The sequence below is a fragment of the Vigna unguiculata genome, chromosome 10 (assembly GCF_037176805.1).
Source record: "Vigna unguiculata cultivar grain cowpea cultivar isolate G323 ecotype 2 chromosome 10, ASM3717680v1, whole genome shotgun sequence".
NCBI classification, from domain to species: domain Eukaryota; kingdom Viridiplantae; phylum Streptophyta; class Magnoliopsida; order Fabales; family Fabaceae; genus Vigna; species Vigna unguiculata.
This window is the reverse complement of record NC_140801.1, coordinates 4066713-4085417: the sequence shown is the minus strand read 5'-3', so window position 1 is coordinate 4085417 and position 18705 is coordinate 4066713. Positions and strand designations below refer to the sequence as shown.

General features: G+C 38.8%; 1 protein-coding gene across 1 annotated transcript; it reads left to right on the top strand.

The window, feature by feature from the left end:
- Positions 1 to 3820: 3820 nt before the first annotated feature.
- Positions 3821 to 5668, top strand: LOC114166622 (disease resistance protein Roq1-like). The gene is made up of 2 exons (XM_028051374.2): positions 3821 to 4352; positions 4451 to 5668. The coding sequence occupies exons 1-2, from the start codon at positions 3847 to 3849 to the stop codon at positions 5586 to 5588; spliced, it is 1644 nt and encodes a 547-aa protein (XP_027907175.1). The 5' UTR covers positions 3821 to 3846; the 3' UTR covers positions 5589 to 5668.
- Positions 5669 to 18705: the final 13037 nt, after the last annotated feature.

Here is an 18705-nt window from a genome sequence, read left to right as displayed (position 1 = left end):
AAAGGTCCCAAAGTTTGCCTTACATTGGTTGCCACTGCCCAATGACTCATCACTATTTGCATCATCGTTGTCCATGTTATCTGCTTCCCACCCATCATCAGATAAACCCCTATCATGCATATCAACATGGGCACTGACATCAAATTCTAACTCTTCCTCCTCAACATCTTCCCCATTTCCTTCCCACAAATTTTCCTCATAATGAACACTAATATCATGTAGATCTTCCTCACTCGCAATATGATTAGAATCAATTTGACCTTCATTTCTTTCATCCCTAATCCTTATTTCTTCCTCAACTATAGTATGTGCTTCTACATCACACTCAGTTTGGACACCACCTACTACCTCATGTTCAATACATACGTGTACATCAACTTGAGGTTGGACACCAACTTCTGCTTCAACCTATTATTTTCCTCAACCACAATTTGATCCACAAGTTCAGTTTTTGGTTGAAACTCAACATTGACATCAACCCCAATTTGAGCATCCACTTCGTTTGTGGCAGCACCTCAACTCCAACTTCAACCCCAAAACTAGTGTCTACCTCACACTCAATATCCATCCTAATGTTATGATAACTATCAGCGTCATCCTCCAATTCACACTCAACATTTTTTATATTATTTTTTTTTCATGATCCTTATATTGGTGTGAGCAGAAGAGCATGCAGATGGACGGAATGCTAGAACCTAGAACAGATGGAGTTTATAGTGAAAGCTGATACCTTTTAGTGTCAAGTATGAACTACATATCACCAGTGCAGTAAGGGCTTTTGGCCCCGGTTATTTTCGTTATTCTGTCTCGGTTTTAGACCCGAGGCATATTGGGACGAGACCAAAAGTTTGGTCTTGGTTGCAAAGAACCGAAGCCATAGAGACTTTTTTTGTTTCGCGCACTAGCCACCATTCACGCACCAGCCACCATGTCCTTCAGCTTCTTCCCCGACCCGCTCACCACCGACGTCCTCGTCTGGTCCGCCTACGACCCCGGCCCGCACCCCGGCAAGCTTCGGTTCGCCGCGTTCGACCGCTCCAGCGCCTTCAGCACCAACTCCACGTCCTTATCCATGCGCCCCGAATCTCCTTCACCGCCTTCGCCGTTTTGCTCTCCTTGTTCGCCTCTTGCAGCTTTCTGTACAGCATCTCCACGCTCCTCATTTCACGTCCTCCACATCCTCGAAGAACTTGTCCATTCACGCATCCAACCATGGCAGATTCACCACACCAGGCCTCCGCGACGCAACCACCACAACAGATCCATTCATCACCGCGCTTGGAGCAGATATGCACCAGTTTATCTCGTGCGGCAGCTTCACAACAGCAGAACCTCCATTGGCGAACAAAGGCAGCGAACCACCATTGTTGCAGCTTCATCGCGAGCCTCCACGCGTGAGCCAGAAATAGATCTGCAGCAACGAAACATATCTGCACCACGCTCATGGAGAGGAGAAAAATTTGGGTTGGCGTAGAGAAGATGAACAGGTGCAGGGTTCGCGAATTTGGAACTGGAACCCTAAATAAGGTCTATGGCCTCGGTTCCATTAATGACCGAGGCATAAAGTCGTATAGGCCTCGGTCCTATTCCACCCGAGGCCAAAGACTCCGCTATCAGTGGCAATTTCGAAATTTTGGGGAACACTGACGAGTTATAGGCCTCGGTTGAGTGATAACCGAAGCATAAAATCTCTTATAGGCTTCGGTTGGATAGAGACCCGAGGCAAAAAGGTTCGAAAAATTTCAAAAATGCCACCGCGTCCTTATAGTCTTCGGTTCCGCAGTAACCGAAGCCTATAAAGCGAGTTAAAAACGTGATTCTGCACTAGTGTATATTGTGTTAATCACTAGTGCAGGGAAGGGAAATGACAGCGGTTATTTTCAGCTTTTGGCTTCGGGTCCGCAACCGCTGCATATACGACCGAGGTAAAAAACTAGTATTTTATGCCTCGGTTACAACCCGAGGCATATTTAATTTTTACTGCCTCGGTTCTCGCAGAACCGAGGCCTAATGAGCATCAGAAATTCAAAAAAAAAAACACGCAGCGGCACCGGAAGAACCTCCTGTTACACACTGAAACCTTCCACCGTCCGCGGCCATGGCTACGCTGTCCTCCGCCATTGCTTCCGTCGCCAAACCCTTCTCGTTGCCACAAACGCGCCGAGCTAGAGTGGCGGCGGTCCACTTTCCCAAACCTTACTTCAAGAAAACGGAATTCAACTTCGTCGAAGTTTCACACACACTCCGTTCCCTTCCCCGTCTTCGTGTTTCCTCCAACGACGCTCACTTTCCTCCACGCAGTGCACGACTCCTCAAAGGTGCAGCGACGGTGGTGGTGGGTCGAAGAAGAAGAAGAAGCCGCGGCGGTGCGGTGCTGCGACGAAACGATGCCCTAGAACGTCGGAGGTGTGCGGGACGGTGCGCAGAGTTGCGCTGGAGCGTCGGAGGTGCGCCGGAGGTGCGCCGGACGATGGGACCTGTGCGTGAAGGTGGTGCTGGTCGTCGGAGAACTGAAGGTTGGCCGGAGAAGACGAATTCGCAGAAAAACGGAGAAGATGAAATCGCAGAACAACGAAGGAATTGGGGTTTTTTAACCCTACGAAGGGATACTGCCTCGGTTATTCGAAACCGAGGCATATTCTACACTTACTGCCTCGGGTAGGTGCTGAACCGAGGCATATATTACACTTACTGCCTCGGTTATTACAGAACCGAGGCATATTCCTTAAGTAAAAAAAAAAATAAAAAATTCAAATTAGGGGTCAACGCAGTGGTCAAATTTTTTTAGCACTATATGCCTCGGTTATTACAGAACCGAGGCATATTCCTTCAGTAAAAAAAAAATAAAAAATTTAAATTAGGGGTCAACGCAGCGGTCAAATTTTTTTAGCACTATATGCCTCGGTTATTATGACAACCGAGGCATAAAAGTTCAATTTAATTACAAAACTGCCACCGCATGCTTTTATGCAGCGGGTCCGCATGAACCGAGGCATATACAGCGCTGTAAAAGCTCTAAATGAATGGTGTAAACTTTAAATTGTAAAATTATCTCTAATTTTTTGGGTTATTACAACTCATCTTATTTGTATTTTCAGTAAACGGATACAAAATTTCCTAAATTTAAATAAAAACTGGCACTGAATTCTTTTTTTTTTTTTAACATTCAGGTATTATTACGTTTCTCTAAATTGTATTTAGAATTCTTTTTTCATTGTTACAGTGGCCTCTTTTAGATATACGTTAATGTGTACAAAAAAAATGTCTTTGTTATTCTCTTAAATTGTATTCATAATGCGTGCCTAACATAAAAAGAGATAATATAATGTTTTTAAACTAAAAAGTAAAGATAATATGTAAAGTTTGGAAAACATACACTACAAGAAAATGCTTCATTAGTAACCAATTTTAGTGACCAAAAGTTGTTAGTTACTATAATTACTAATTTAGATACAAGTTTACAAAGTAAAAAGATCATTGGTTACTAAGATAGTTACTATTATGAATAAAAAATTATAATTGGTTAGTAAAAAATTATAATTTTTTATTTATATTAGTGACTATAGTGTTAGTCACTAAAATTGGTTAGTAATAAGACATTTTCTTGCAGTGATATAATTACAAAAAGTTTTATAGTTATCAGTGTATTTATTTTGTTTTTTTTTTGGGTGGTTCAAAGTGGGTGTAGGTCTAATTTCTTTAATGACCAAAGTAAAAAGGTTATGTAATGGTCTTAAGGCGCTTCCACGATAAAGAAATATTAATCTTTGGCTACTTTGAATGGTTGTGTCTGTAAAGAGATCATCTCTCACTGAGTTGCATTATTGCTTTCTCTTCTAACACTTGATGGCGTCACCAGTTCCTTCCATGGAATTCGCCTCTTCAACTTCCAAACTCCCACAGATGTACGACGTGCTGATTAACTTCAATGGAGAAGACATTCGCAGGAAATTTGTTTCTCATCTCGATTCTGTGCTCTCTGCTGCTGGACTCACCACTTTCCTTCACCACCAGAATGCAGTCAATGACATGGACATCCAACAACCTATTCTCAATCTGTGTCGGGTAGCAATTGTTGTTTTCACCAAAACCTATTCTCAATCTGCTTGGTGTCTTCATCAGCTTCATCAAATCATCAAATGGCACGAAACTTATTGTCGACATGTTCTGCCTGTATATTACGAGATTCAGCCATCTGATGTGCGTCTTCAGAAGGGTGATTTTGGAGAAGCATTCAAAGCAACTGCACAACAAACATTTTCACCACAACAACTAGAGCATGGCATGTCAAGGTGGAGCCACGCGCTCGCCAAAGCAGCAAATTTCTATGGCTGGGATGAGAGCACTTACAGGTAAGTTACTAGCTCACTCACTCAATATGCATATTTTGAGCTTCTACTTTAACTTTTGCAATACATGACTTCTTCTATAATTGTTATTAAACTTGAAGGAGTGATGCTGAACTAGTGGACAAAATTGTTAAGAGCGTTCTTAATTTATCAGTCTTGTCTGCTACAAATTTTCCAGTTGGATTACAATCCCGTATGGAAGAAGTGATTCAACTTATAAAAAATGAATCCAGGGAAGTTTGTAGGATAGGGATATGTGGAATGGGAGGGTCAGGTAAAACAACACTTGCGAAAGCCATCTATAATCAAATTCTTGGTACATTCACAGTGAAAATTTTCATTGAAGATGTTGCACAAGTTATTCAAACAAGAGGGCATGCTCATTTACGAAAACAGCTTCTTTCTAATGTCTTAAAAACAGATATACATAGCGTTAAGGGGATGAGAGGAAATATGATTCGAAAAAGGCTTAGTAAAAGGGTGCTCATTGTTCTTGACGATGTGGATGATCATTATTTTTCTTGTTTAGATGAGACTGAGTACGGTCCGGCCCTTTGGTACCACTTCGCTGAAGGATCTGTAATAATCATTACAACAAGAGATGTAGTAGACATACATTTGAAAAAAAATTGTTCTGTTTTTCAGATAAACAAAATGAACCCAGACGAGTCCGTTGAGCTTCTCAGTTGGCACGCATTTAGAGAAGCAAAACCAAAAGAGGAATGTCATTTCCTCGCAAAAATGGTAGTTGATTACTGTGGAGGATTACCTCTAGCTCTTGAAGTCATTGGATCTTGTTTATATGAAAGGCCGAAAGAAGAATGGAATAAAGTATTGTCAAGATTAGAAAGTATTCCCCGCCATGAAGTTCTACAAATATTGAAAATAAGCTTCGATGGCTTACTTAATCAATCGGAAAAAGATCTATTCCTTGATGTATGTTGTTTCTTTGTTGGTAAAGACATAACCTATGTCACGAAGATCCTAAATGTCTGTGGAGTAGACCCTGACAGGGGAATAAGAGTTCTCATAGAGCGTAGCCTCATAAAAGTTGAAAAAAACAACAAAGTTGGAATGCATCCTCTGCTACAAGAAATGGGAACAAAAATTGTTCGTGATTTTTCAAGAAAAAGGAACCTGCGAGGAACAATTATCTTTTGGTTGATGAAGATTTCAAACATGCGCTGTCAGAGAAACATCAAGAACATTGAACCTAAGATTCTGATACAAGTTAACTGAAATGGTTAAGTTTGCATGGTTTCCTACAAAGGTTATTAGCCCATATATATATCAATTTACAAAATAAAAGATTATTGATTGTAAAAATATTGACTGCTTCACGTTCCTTACAATCAATGGTTCTTTATATATATTGTTCAAATAAGTTGTTTCTGCATTTAAAAAAAAATAGCACTGTCAAGTGCAATGATTATGTTAATTTGAACAAATTGAAGCTTATAATGTATAAATGGTTTTGTGTAAAAGGATATTTATAATTAGGACTTGAACCTGTGTATGAAGGAAGAGATAAATATCAGAGTAAGAGAAGAAAAGACAATATGCACAAAGGTGATAATGCAACAGACTTTACAGTGTTGTAAGTATTGAAGACAAAACACATTTTCTCCTACCTTGCTTTTGTGAGCAGCATTAAGAAGGTGGATTATTAAGAGGTTGGATAAAGCATTGGATGGAAGGGTTAAGTGTGAGTAAAGGTAGCAAAGGTAGACACTACAAGATCTATTCCATCATTTTCCTTATAGCAAAGGTATTATTTTAACCCTTCTTATGTTCTCTCTACACGGATTTTACAGGACACATATTTTGACGTCACATTTTTTTTTATGATCGTCAAATAATCTTTTTCCGTTTTTAAATAAGTACAAAACGCTCTCGTGAACTTTTAAACCAACTTATCCTCGTAGAAATCTAACAGCACTAAAAGAAAAACAGAGAAATAATTAAAAGCTTCAAATGTTTATAAAGAGGCTTACCAAATATCATATACTCAAATTGCATCCCAGATTATAGTCATTACAACAATATTTTATATCATTAAACTGACTAAATAAAGCATATTTTTACTTTAAATTTTAAACTACAAACACTAACTTTTACGTGGACTTACTAGATAATCTTGCTTAGTTATATCTCGAAAAAGTTATTCCTGTACATGGACTTTACTATAGTAATAATTTTATTATGGTTAAAATACCTTTTTTGTCCCAATTTTCGTCAACTTTTTTCAAATAGGTCCCAATTTTCGCGGGGTGCTCAAATAAGTTCTAATTTTGGTCAATTTGATTCAATTAGGTCCTAATTGGGTAACGCCGTTTAAATTGATAACGTTTCACTGTACAGTTGACTTTTTCTTGCTACGTGTCGAAATACTAATCCTACGTGTCTGTGTTTCTTTACAATGAGGTGGTTAATTAGTGGGTTAAACACATTAAGTTTTTAATTAAATGCAAAAAATGAAAATTAAAAAATAAAGTGTTAGGGTTTATAAAAAGTTGGGACCTTCACGCCCGTTTCTTTTCTTTTGCGGCGCTCTTTAACTTCGTTTCCTCAGCACTTCACTTCCAATTTTTCTCCTTACATTAAACTCTCTCTTCTTCACCATGCATCACCTCACCATCCTCCTCCTCGCGCTCTCACCTTCGATTTCAACTGTTCTCCGGGGATTTCCTGGAAAAGCTTATGCTCTAAATCTGTCGTGGAAATCCAAACTGGATGCTGGAATTGCCATGCTCCTCCTCACTCCGCACCTTTCCTCGTATGCGACTCGTGTCGGTGCATTCAACCCGTCGATGGTTCCATAGACTATTTTGAGATATTTGGGGTGTAAGTTTCTGGGGTTTTGTTTTTCTCTTCTGGGTGCTGAAATTTCTTCCAAAGAGATGGCTTCTTCGACTTTTTATAAACCCTAACACTTTATTTTTTAATTTTAATTTTTTGCATTTAATTAAACACTTAATGTGATTAACCCCCTAATTAACCATCTCATTATAAAGAAAAACTGACACGTAGGATTAGTATTTCAACACGTAGTAAGGAAAAGTCAACTGTACAATGAAACGTTATCAATTTAAACGGCGTTACCCAATTAGGACCTAATTGAATCAAATTGACCAAAATTAGGACCTATTTGAGCACCCGCGAAAATTGGGACCTATTTGAAAAAAAGTTGACGAAAATTGGGACCAAAAAGGTATTTTAACCTTTTATTATTACTAAGACGTAGAGGATGAGCATAAGTAATGTAAGATGATATTGAAGTGTGTTCATTCATTTCAGTTAAGGTACGAGGCTACGGAGCTATCCTAATAATACAACAGTTGTGTTGAACCAACCACAAAACTAATAGGCAATTAAGAAGACAATATCGAAAATAAACTGTGTTTATTTCTTGCTACAGAATTAACAATCATTAGACTCATTGGAGATACGATACGATGTGTTTCTGAACTTCAGAGGAGGAGACACGCGGGAGTCCACACTTTCATTGATGTGGGACTTCAGAAGGGACAGAACTTGTGAAACTCAACTTAACCATTTATTTAATTACATATTTTAAATAAATAAATTATCATTGTTCTGAACAAAATCCAAACATAAATAGTCACTTTTATGAGGTTTTCCAGACTCAATTAACTTTTCTCGTGATTTTGAACAGTGACGCGGTTTCTTTATTTGTTGAATGCAGTAACAGACTAACTCCCGCAATATAACCAGGTTTAGTTACTTACTTTGTCCTTCAATCTATAATTAAAGTTCATTTTAGTCCGTTTTATCAAAAGAAACTTTAATTATACATCTTCTAAATGTTAAAGATAGTTCAATTAGATTCAATGTTTCAATTAGATCCCTTATTGTTACAATGAATTCTATTTGGTCTCGTTTAAAACTAAATTTAATCTTAATTTTTAGAAAATTTGGATTAGATGGAAGGAAAATGGTATCAAATTGAACTTATATAATAAAATAAAGGGTTAAATATGTTTTTTGTCCTTTAACTTTTAGTGAGAATTAAAATTAGTCAATCTTCGAAATTTTGTCCAATTTAATTCTCCAACTTTAAAAAAGTATGGATTTAGTCCTTTTAACCAAATGTTGTTAAGTTTATTTATTGTTTCAAATGTTTTTCATAATAACATTTGAGTTGTTTACACAGATTGACACATTTTCGCTCTGATGTTAGTCGAGAAATGAGTTAAAACGTCAAATAAACTTAACAAAATCTGGTTAAAATTACTAAATTCACATATCTCTAAAGTTCAGAGACTAAATTGAGCCAAAGTGTCAAAAATGGACTAATTTTAATTTTCACTAAGTAAAAAGACAAAAACATATTTAACCCTAAAATGACAGATCTAATTGTAGCTTTTAAAACTCCAAGGATTTGTTGAAGCATTTTAACAATTAGAACATCTAATTGAATTTTTAATGAAGAGGAACAAATTGAACATTATAAATAAATTAAAAAGTATCCAAATAGTAATTAAACCATATCATTAATCTATTAACAAGGCTACCCAAAGGATTTTTTAACAATTCTCTACCCTACAATTCACTGGAAATAATTATTACAGAGTTCAAAATTAGTTGTATGGTTTTTAAGATACAAAACACTTTATTCTGTGCCACCTAAATTCTAAACCGTTGTGCTGTAAGTACGAGTTCTTTCTTAATGTTTCTTCATTTTTCTTTCCACCGCGTGTTCTATTGTGAATTTGGGGGAGAGATTTGTTTATGGATAAAGAGAACAAGCGCAGAAGCTGGATGTTCCCAAACTCTTTTATATATAGAGATTTTTGGGTAGTCACTGCAATTTTCTGAAAATCCTTTTTATGTTCATTCTGTCTTTCCTTATATTGTTGAAGGAATGAAGCTGAACAAGTGAAGAAAATGGTGAAGAGAGTTTTGACCGAGTTAGACAACACATCATTACCTATTACCCAATTTCCGGTTGGTGTGAAATAAGTGATTATGTTTACTGAAAATCAATCAGGCAAAGCTTGCAAAATAGGGATATATACGACTCTATGAGGGATGGGAGGATCAGGTAAGACAACAACAACGAAAGTTATCCACAATCAAATTCGTCATACTGTCGTACATATGTCGACAAAAGTTTCATCCAAAACATTGGACAAGTTTGTGAACAGGACAACAAAGGGGATATTCATTTTCAATAACAACTTCTTTTAGATGTTCTAGAATCAGAAGTTAAGGTACATAGTACGGCAACAGGGACCACTAAAAGTAAATTCCCTATTTACCCATGTTGGAGCATGTCATCGCCTCTAACCTCCGTAGATGTGGAGAGTAACTATTTGGGTGATTTAGCATCAACGCTTAGAAGCCTTTCAAAACTTCTTAGTGTTTTGTTGCATTGTGACATGGAGTTTCTGTTGACAAATAAGACTATTGGATAGACACTCTTTGTATTAAGACTCGCTGTGTTTTACAATAGCACTATATGTATTATTTATAGGTCTTTTAACTTGACTATTCAACCACATATATTAAATATAATGGTTACCAAACCACAATTAATAAAGTTATCCAATTACTACTAAAATCTTATTAATGAACTTCTATACTTAAATGGAGCTACCTGACTACTACCTAAACACAATTAAATGAACTTCATAATTATAACTAAGAAGCACTCGTATCTTTTACATTTATCCAACTACCTTCATTTAAGTTTCCCAACAAAATCTCCCTGTAAACTTAAATACTTCATTTGTCTTTCATCCTTCATCCTGGTTTTCTCATATGCAGCCCATGTCGTGCTTGCCCCTTTCATTAATAGTCGGGTTCTTTACTATCTCCATAGACAACTTGCTTCTCTCTTTGACTGACTTGTTATTCTCTTTTTCTGTGGTTGACTTGTACTTCACTTTGGTCGACCTCTTCTTAACCTTGGTTGACTTGTCCCTAACTAGGTTCTTTACTATCTCCATGGCCAACTTGTCATTAACTGGTTCCTCTCAATAGACCAAGCTCTTTCCAAGAGATTGGACAATTCCCACACCTTCTTCGCCCCAAACTCATCATCCAATCTTGCTTTCTTTTTTCTAATATTTCTTGTAACTATGCATTTTCTCTTACTTCCCTTTCAATTCTCTATTGTAAAATGCCTATTGCAAGCTCTAACCTTTGAAGAACAGACTTGTCTTCTTCAAGATCCAAGCTATCCACACTCCACACTGAGCCATTTGAGCTATCTAGACGTCTCACTAAGTTATCTGAATTGCTCAACTACCATACCGAGCTTGCTGGGAAGTTCACTTGCTTCGTCGTCTTAATCAAGCTATTTGGACTTCCTACTAAGCTAATTGAGTAGGCCTTATGGTCCACTGATTTCTCTTCATGCTCCACCGAGCTATCTAAGATCACAACACTCTCTGCCAAGCTTTCTAAGCTATTTACACTTGGCCTTCTTCTCCAATTCTCCACTTGCTTGTGCTTGCTCCCCGATCTGCATCCCATCATTAACAACACCGCTTCTTCTTCAACTTATTTGAAAAGATTTGGTTGTCTCTTCTATTCCATTTTTAGATCGACAATCTTTTGTGAAATGCCTGACCTTCCCACAACTATAACATTTAACCGATATGCACTCCTTTGTATGATGAAAATTGGAGCAAGGAATCCATGTTAGGGGAGCTACTATATGTGTTTGATTTAATTCTAATGTTTTCATAACATGCAGTATGTTCGTGGCACTCTTTCTTTTACATTTCCGTGGATTTTTAGTGTTTCTGGAATTTTTCCAGAATCCAGGCGACACATGTAACATCCCGCTCGGATATTACGAATTTAATATAACAAAATAGAATTAATGCATCAGCATCATTTATTTAAAATCTCATTTAATAATAATACCTCGTTTCCCAAGACACGGGAAATGTAAAAGTTCATTAAATTACTAGTAAGTCCAAAAATACAAAACTGTAAGTTTAGTCAAATAGGCCATGAGCCTTTACATCATGTTTCAAAATAGAATAACAAAAATGTGAACATAAAGTTTCCCCTAATCATCCACTCTCCGCAGCTAAGCCTCACCAGCTCCACCTGTATCATCACCTGCTCCTGTGTACCGCGTACACAATCATCGCCAAACATAAACAGATAGGGTGAGCTAACAGTTAAAACACACGAAAATATACCAAACATACATATACATATATAACCAATACAACATAATGCAACAATAGCACGAATTCTTTCTTTATACTGCATGGCCACAACCATATAGAATATCCTTACTTTTCCCACAAAACCTTACTCCATTTCCATCACATGGCCACCACCATGTACACCGATGTACCTAGTGGAAGACTCGTTACCTTCCATCACATGGCCACCACCATGTATAATAAGGACATCTGGGAACCTCGTTCCCTTTCTTTCACATGGCCACAACCATGTTAGCAGTATTCTACACAACAACCATGTTAGCAGTATTCTACACCTATTGGCCACACCTATCGGCCGCAACCGATAGAGCACGTGCGGAAAACATGCTACGGATCACACACCGTAACACCAGGTGGAGTTCTCAAATACGAACATAGTCCGTAACGTCCCAAGACTACCAAACTCGTCAGCAACCACTAAGGAGGGCAATCCATCTGGACCCATCCGTACTGGCCACCATCAGCACACTCACACCGTCACACTCGCCAACCCGAGCCACAACTCAAAATCCCTCGTGTTCATCTGCTATCCCGAGCCACAACTCAAGGGAAGTCATTCCGGGCCACAACCCATAGAATGCCACGTGCTTAACCCCTATCCCGAGCCACAACTCAAGGATGGGTTCCGGGCCACAACCCATGGAACACCAGCAAGCTCACCATTAAGACACTCTAGAAGCATTATAGATCATGCATCAGCATCCAAGCTTTACTCAGTCCAATTCCTCATTATTTATTGCCTTTAAACCTAACATCCCTCCATCCTTGAAATAAACTTCCAATTCACGCATATTCATATCAGTTCACTTCGCTTGGGCTAGGTTATCTCGCCTGAGCGAGTACCACACACCAAACCAGTCTCGAGTTCTCGCTTAGGCGAGTTACACTCGCCTGGGCGAGATTAGTTTCGCCCAAAAATTCAAACTTCACGCCTGAGCTATGAGTCAGTCCCTTCAACAGAGCACTTTTCGCATTCTCGCTTAGGCGAGAGGGTCTCGCCTGGGCGAGACGTTCTTCCGCTCAAAATAACAATCAACCTCGCCTGTGCGAGATGTTCAATCAACCACACAATGGAACACGAATTCTCGCTTAGGCGAGTCTCACTCGCCTAAGCGAGATGAGCCCTCGCCCAAACCCCAAAACCCTCCGCCCGAGCGATGGCCACGAGCAGATAGAGGGTTCGCGTCCCTGCATATCTCGCCTGAGCGAGAATTGCAGGTTTTGACGCTGATTCACGCACACAACAGCAACAAGTTCAACCAAAATATACTTCAATTTCATACCATTGCAATCATCACATTCCCAATAGTCATACGCACATAATTGAACACTGAAATAGACCCCCCAACAGCCCAAACATGCATAACCACGGAATAGACAGTGCATAACCCTATTATTTTCATGCTATTTTGGCCAAAGTTCAATAAAATAGTACCAAAACCCATAACCCTTAATTCCCTCAGGTATAGCACGAAATTTAGGCATAATTCCATCACAGATCATACAAAAACAACAACATAAACATGGATTTCGGCTCAGCTCCCCTAACCTGAAATTTCCCCCGCTTAAAGCTTGAAATTGAGGGATTCCTTTGATCACCACAGACTGACCGTACCACCACTTCCTTTTTCCCTTTCTAACTCACTCTCACTTCTCCCTTCACTCTCAATTTTCGTCCTCCCTCTAAAGCTTTCAGAAATAGACCTCCAAAACCCTACTCTCCTCTCAAATTCTGCCTTTTATAGTTCCTTCTAATTTGGTTAATAAAAAAAAACGGGAATTGGCTTTTATTTCTATTCAAGGCCCATCACTTAATAGTTTTTCAGCTCCTTTAGCTACCCCATTCTGCTAAGGTCCCTCTCATCTATTCATATTCAGCCACACACTAAAGTTTAAGCCAAAAAGAGTTAAATTTGACTCACCAAGGTTTGAACCCATGACCTTCCCAATGCCAAGTCAAAGCTAACCACTAGGCCAACTTTTGTTTCTTGCTAACACACACAACTCAAGCATTATCTCATACAAAAATGTGGCCCCACATATTATTAAAACAATAAAAACAAACAACACACAATTGGCATACTTAGGACTCGAACCCAAGTCCTCTCACATAATCAAAGTACTCTCAACCACATGAGCTAGCACTTTTCACGTCATACTTAACATAATTTAATGTCATAAATGCACTAGCCTCCCACATTTATTAATTATTTATTTATTTAATTAATTAAATTACGCGGGTCTTACAACACATGGCTTTTGAACTCAATTTCTTGGTTTTTGCCAAAACTCGCCTGGCGACATGAATTGGTTGTCAGGCGACACAACAAGAGTAAACCAGTTTTCTTGGTTTTGACATGAACCGTCTGATGAATGCTCGCCAGGCGACGCGAGAAGAATTAGCTCCTTTTTGAGTTTTTGTGAGTTTTGGGCCATTCTAATTGGGGTGAAAGGGGTCTTTAGCAGTTGGTTGAATGATGGATGCCATGAATTGTTGAATTGTGTTTTACTTTTAGGTATTGGATGAATAATTATGTGTGTGAACATGATTGTAAGTTTGGGTTTGGGAAGGAATTTGGAACATAATTTTCCAGAGGGTAATTGTTATATGAATTCCATTGAGAATTTGTGTGTTGGAGTGTAAATTAATTTTATGTACAACTGAGGCATGATTGACTATTGGTCTATGGAAATGGACGAAGGAAATGAGATTGGGGATTTTAGGGTTTTCGTAGGTGTAGGGAAATTATGGGTTTTACCCAAAATTGGATGCATTGCTTGACGGCCCATGGCTTGCCGCCAAGCGCCAGCACAATGGTGGCGATATTGTGTGTTTTGTGATGCGAAGGTTGCGAAGTTGGGGTTTTGTGGGTGGTTACCTTAGTTTAGGCAGGAATAATGATATAATAGATAAAACATGTAATGGTGTTGAGCTAATACATGGAAGGTGGTAGTAATTAAGGTTACACTTCATTTTAGTTTAAGGTTTGGGAGGAATGAAATGTTGTAGCTATTGGTTGGAGGTAAGTTTACTGTGGCAGGAATTAGAAGCAGGGTTAGGTTCTGTTATGAGGTTCTAGGGCTTAGATGTTCTTTTGGGTTGGTCACATGTTGAGAGTTGTTTCATTGGTGAACACTTGGGTATCCATATAGTTGAATTGGATGGTTGTAGGTACTGTTTGATATAAGAATATGGTCTTTCGAATATCATGGATGAATTGGTTGTTGTCTTAGAGTCTCTTTGAATAGAATTTACTTGTAGTTAAATTCAAGGGTGGCATGTTTCCAAATTGAGAAGGTATAGTATATATATATATATATATATATATATATATATATATATATATATATATATATATATATATATATATATATATATGTGTGTGTGTGTGTGTGTGTGTGTGTTTGTGTGTGTGTGTGTAAGGAATTGATGCACCTGAGTTGGGATATAATGATTTGAAGCATTATTGAAAATATGTAGAGATCTATGTTGTATTCTAGATAAGTACTTGTATGAATTGAGTGTGTTAGAACCTATCCAAGATTCTAAAAACTAGTAAGATGCATTGTACTGGTGTAGCACCTAACAATGAGGTCTGAACTGTTAGGCGCCTAGCTGGAAGGATGGTTCCGCCAGGCGATAATGGCCAAAATAATGGCCTCTGGAATGCTTGGCGCCTGGCAACGAGGGGTGCCTACCATACGGTTTACAACGACTTTTCGCCTCGCGGCACTTAGGTTGCACCAGACGATAGCGCAGGGGCAGGGGTTGAATTAGGAATGTCTTGCGGGGATTACACGACTTTGGATGATACCTTCGAGTGTGAGACATGTTGAGACCCATTTACAAGGGTGGCTCGTAATGGATTGTAAACATGTGGTATTTCCATGTGTATTGGTCAATGAGTGGGAGGCTTGTAGAGGTTGGACCACGAGTGGTGGCTCTTGGCAGCATGTTCCATCTTAAAGTGATATAGTGGCACGTTGTAATCTACACGTGATGCATAGGGTTGCATGCTTCTACATAATACCTATTTCTGTTGCATCTCTTGCAGATACCCCCTATATATATGCACCCTTTTTCCTTTCATCTCTAACCCCTTTTCATAATATGATACACGTCTCTTTTTGTTGGGAAATCACGCACTAAAAACAATAATCTCTGCAAGCAGAAGCACACCCACAAATAAGAGTAGAAAAATATAAATAAAAACAAACAGGAAATTTAACGTGGTTCGGCACCTCAAGGCCTACATCCACAAACACTCAACAAAAGCATTATCACTCAAAGTGCAATTTTTTGTGGACCAAAATTGCAAACCCTTCATAGTGCAATTTTTCTGGCAAAAACTGCAAACCTTCTAATGACACACAACTACCAAAGCCCATCATACACCCAAGAGACATATTGTGTTGTGGTGTTAACTCTCAAATCAACTCGTCACTTTTATAGTAGTTTCCTACTTTTTCTTTCTTCACTTTAGTCAATGCGGGACTGGTGAATACCCACTTCAGAACAACATATTTCTCTTTCACTAAAAGTCTCACATATTAAAAGACCATCTTCATGATTGACTACATTTGCAGAATGAGTACTCTCAGATTTTCCCATCATTTCCTTCATATGTTGCAAGTCCTCTTTGAATGCTCGACATTTAACCTGTATATGACCAAACTCTCCACAATAATGGCATTGAACATTAGTAATATCTTTCGATTGAAATTTACCCTGTTGGTAACCATATTTCTTTCTTGGCTCACCTTTAGTTACTAATATTTGACTATCTTCTAAACTTATATCATCACCCATCATTTGTTGACTCTCCTTCAATGATCTCACCACATCATATAGTCCTAGTGTACTCTTCCCAACTAGAATTCACTGCACTAGTGGCTTATAAGACTTAGGTAATGATGCCAACAAAAGTAATGATTGTTCCTCATCTTTAATACTCTCATCTCCTGCATTCATAAGCTTGGATACTAATTCATTGAACTTATTAATATGATCAAACACATTACATCCATCTTCCATCTTCAATGAGTATAAGTCCCTTTTCATCATCAATTGATTGGTGAGAGTTGTTGATGCAAACTTACTTTCCAATAAATTCCACAAATTCCTTGGAGACACTAGTGCAGTTTGGGTTTTTTAACTCGTGTTATAGGCCTCGGTTGTCACTTAACTGAAGCATAAAATGACGCAGTGGCATTTTTGTAATTTTTCCAAGTTTTACGCCTCGGTTCAGAATATACCCGAGGCAGAAAACACCTTTCTGCTTCGGTTCTAAGAAAACCGGTGCCAAAAAGGGTTTTCTGCCTCGGTTAAAAATTGAACCGAGGCCAAAAAGTTAGCCAGTATTTCAAAAATGCCACTAGAATGATGTTTGGCCTTGAGTGAAATTGAACCGGTGCCGAAAAAATTGAACCGAGGCCATATGTTCTGTTAAGGTTCAAAAACGCGAATCCCTTTTCTTCTTCTTCTTCCTCACGCCTGCGATTCCTCTCATCGTGCCTCGCGCCTACTATTGTTGCGCTCCAACTATTCACGCCACCACAGGTCTACTGCTCCGTCTACCTTGCACCACCACGTTGCATCGTTGGGTATCCTTCCCTGCGAACACTGCTACAATCCACGGTGTTGCTGTTCATGATGCAGATTTGAGGTGAACGTTGGTGGTTCTATCTTCGGTGTCTGTTGCGAGATCATAGTGGACTCGTTGATGAGTGAAGATGCAAGTGACGAAGTTTCCTAGGAGGTGTGGTGTGTTTCGGTGAGTCGAAGATGGACGACAACTTCCATGGTGGTCCGAAGGTAGCGGAAGAACTCAGGTGGCGGAAGAACCCAGGTGGAGGAAGAACCTAGGGTTGATTTTCTATCGCACCATATGGCTTCGGTTCTCAAAAGAACCGAGACAGAATGTGATGTTTCTGCTTCGGTTCACACCCGAGGCCAAAGCTTGACCCCATTTGGCCTCGTCCTAATATGCCTCGGTTCTGGAACCGGGGCAAAATGACAAAAATAACCACTGCCAAATCCTCTTCCTACACTAGTGAGAGGTCTCTCTCAACACAGTCACTTTAATTTGAGGAGCTAATTCCAATCTAATTGTACTTACTGCTTTTTTCTGAATTGTGATCCACTCGGCATCTTTCATCTCAACAGGCTTTTCCCCCTCTAAAGCACAATCTAGACCTTGCTGCACCAAATAATCTTGAATTGTGCATTGCCATAAGGAGAAATCCATCCTCCTATCAAATAAAGGAACATCTAGCTTCAACGAAGTCATTGCACAAATTTAAGAAAATTATCAGCACTAACCTTTTTCCAAGGAACCCACGTAAAGTTGCCTTTATTCAACGCTTCAAATTGTTCCTCTTCCTACCTTGATCAGAACCTCAGCTCTGATACCACTGTTGGGAAATCACGCACTAAAAGCAATAATCTCTACAAGCGGAAGCACACCCACTAATAAGAGCAGAAAAATATAAATGAAAACAAACAGGAAATTTAACGTGGTTTGGCACCTCAAGGCCTACATCCACAAAGACTCAACAAAAGCATTATCACTCAAAGTGCAATTTTTTGTAGACCAAAATTGCAAACCCTTCATAGTGCAATTTTTCTGGCAAAAACTGCAACCTTCTAATGACACACAACTACCCAAGCCCCTCATACAACCAAGAGACCTATTGTGTTGTAGTGTTAACTCTCAAATCAACTCATCGCTTTTATAGTAGTTTCCTACTTTTTCTTTCTTCACTTTAGTCAATGTTGAACTTTGGTGAATACCCACATCAGAACAACACTTTCACCTTACAGTTTCTTTTTCCCTTCATGATGCTTTACGCTTTACCTCTTCTGAATGTTTTTCTGTTCATCAACTATGATACCCAGAGTTTCTAAGAAATTGGGCCACAATCTCATGTATCGATCGTATCCTTTAAAGAAGCATGAAGGGTACTTTGAATGGAACCAGCCAATTCTGCCATTCGCGCTTCAAAACGTGTAGAAACACGGTCTTCCAATTCTTTCATTACCATTGCCTTGCGGGTATAGTCTGCCATGAACGAGCCCAAGGATCATAAAGTTTGATACCAATTGATAAGAATGTAATTCTAAGTGCTTAATAACACCATGAATA

Coding starts and splice junctions, on each gene's coding strand:
- LOC114166622 (XM_028051374.2), top strand. CDS start 3,847: ATGGCGTCACCAGTTCCTTCCATGGAATTCGCCTCTTCAACTTCCAAA. Junction 4,353..4,450: donor TGGGATGAGAGCACTTACAG/GTAAGTTACTAG, acceptor TTAAACTTGAAG/GAGTGATGCTGAACTAGTGG.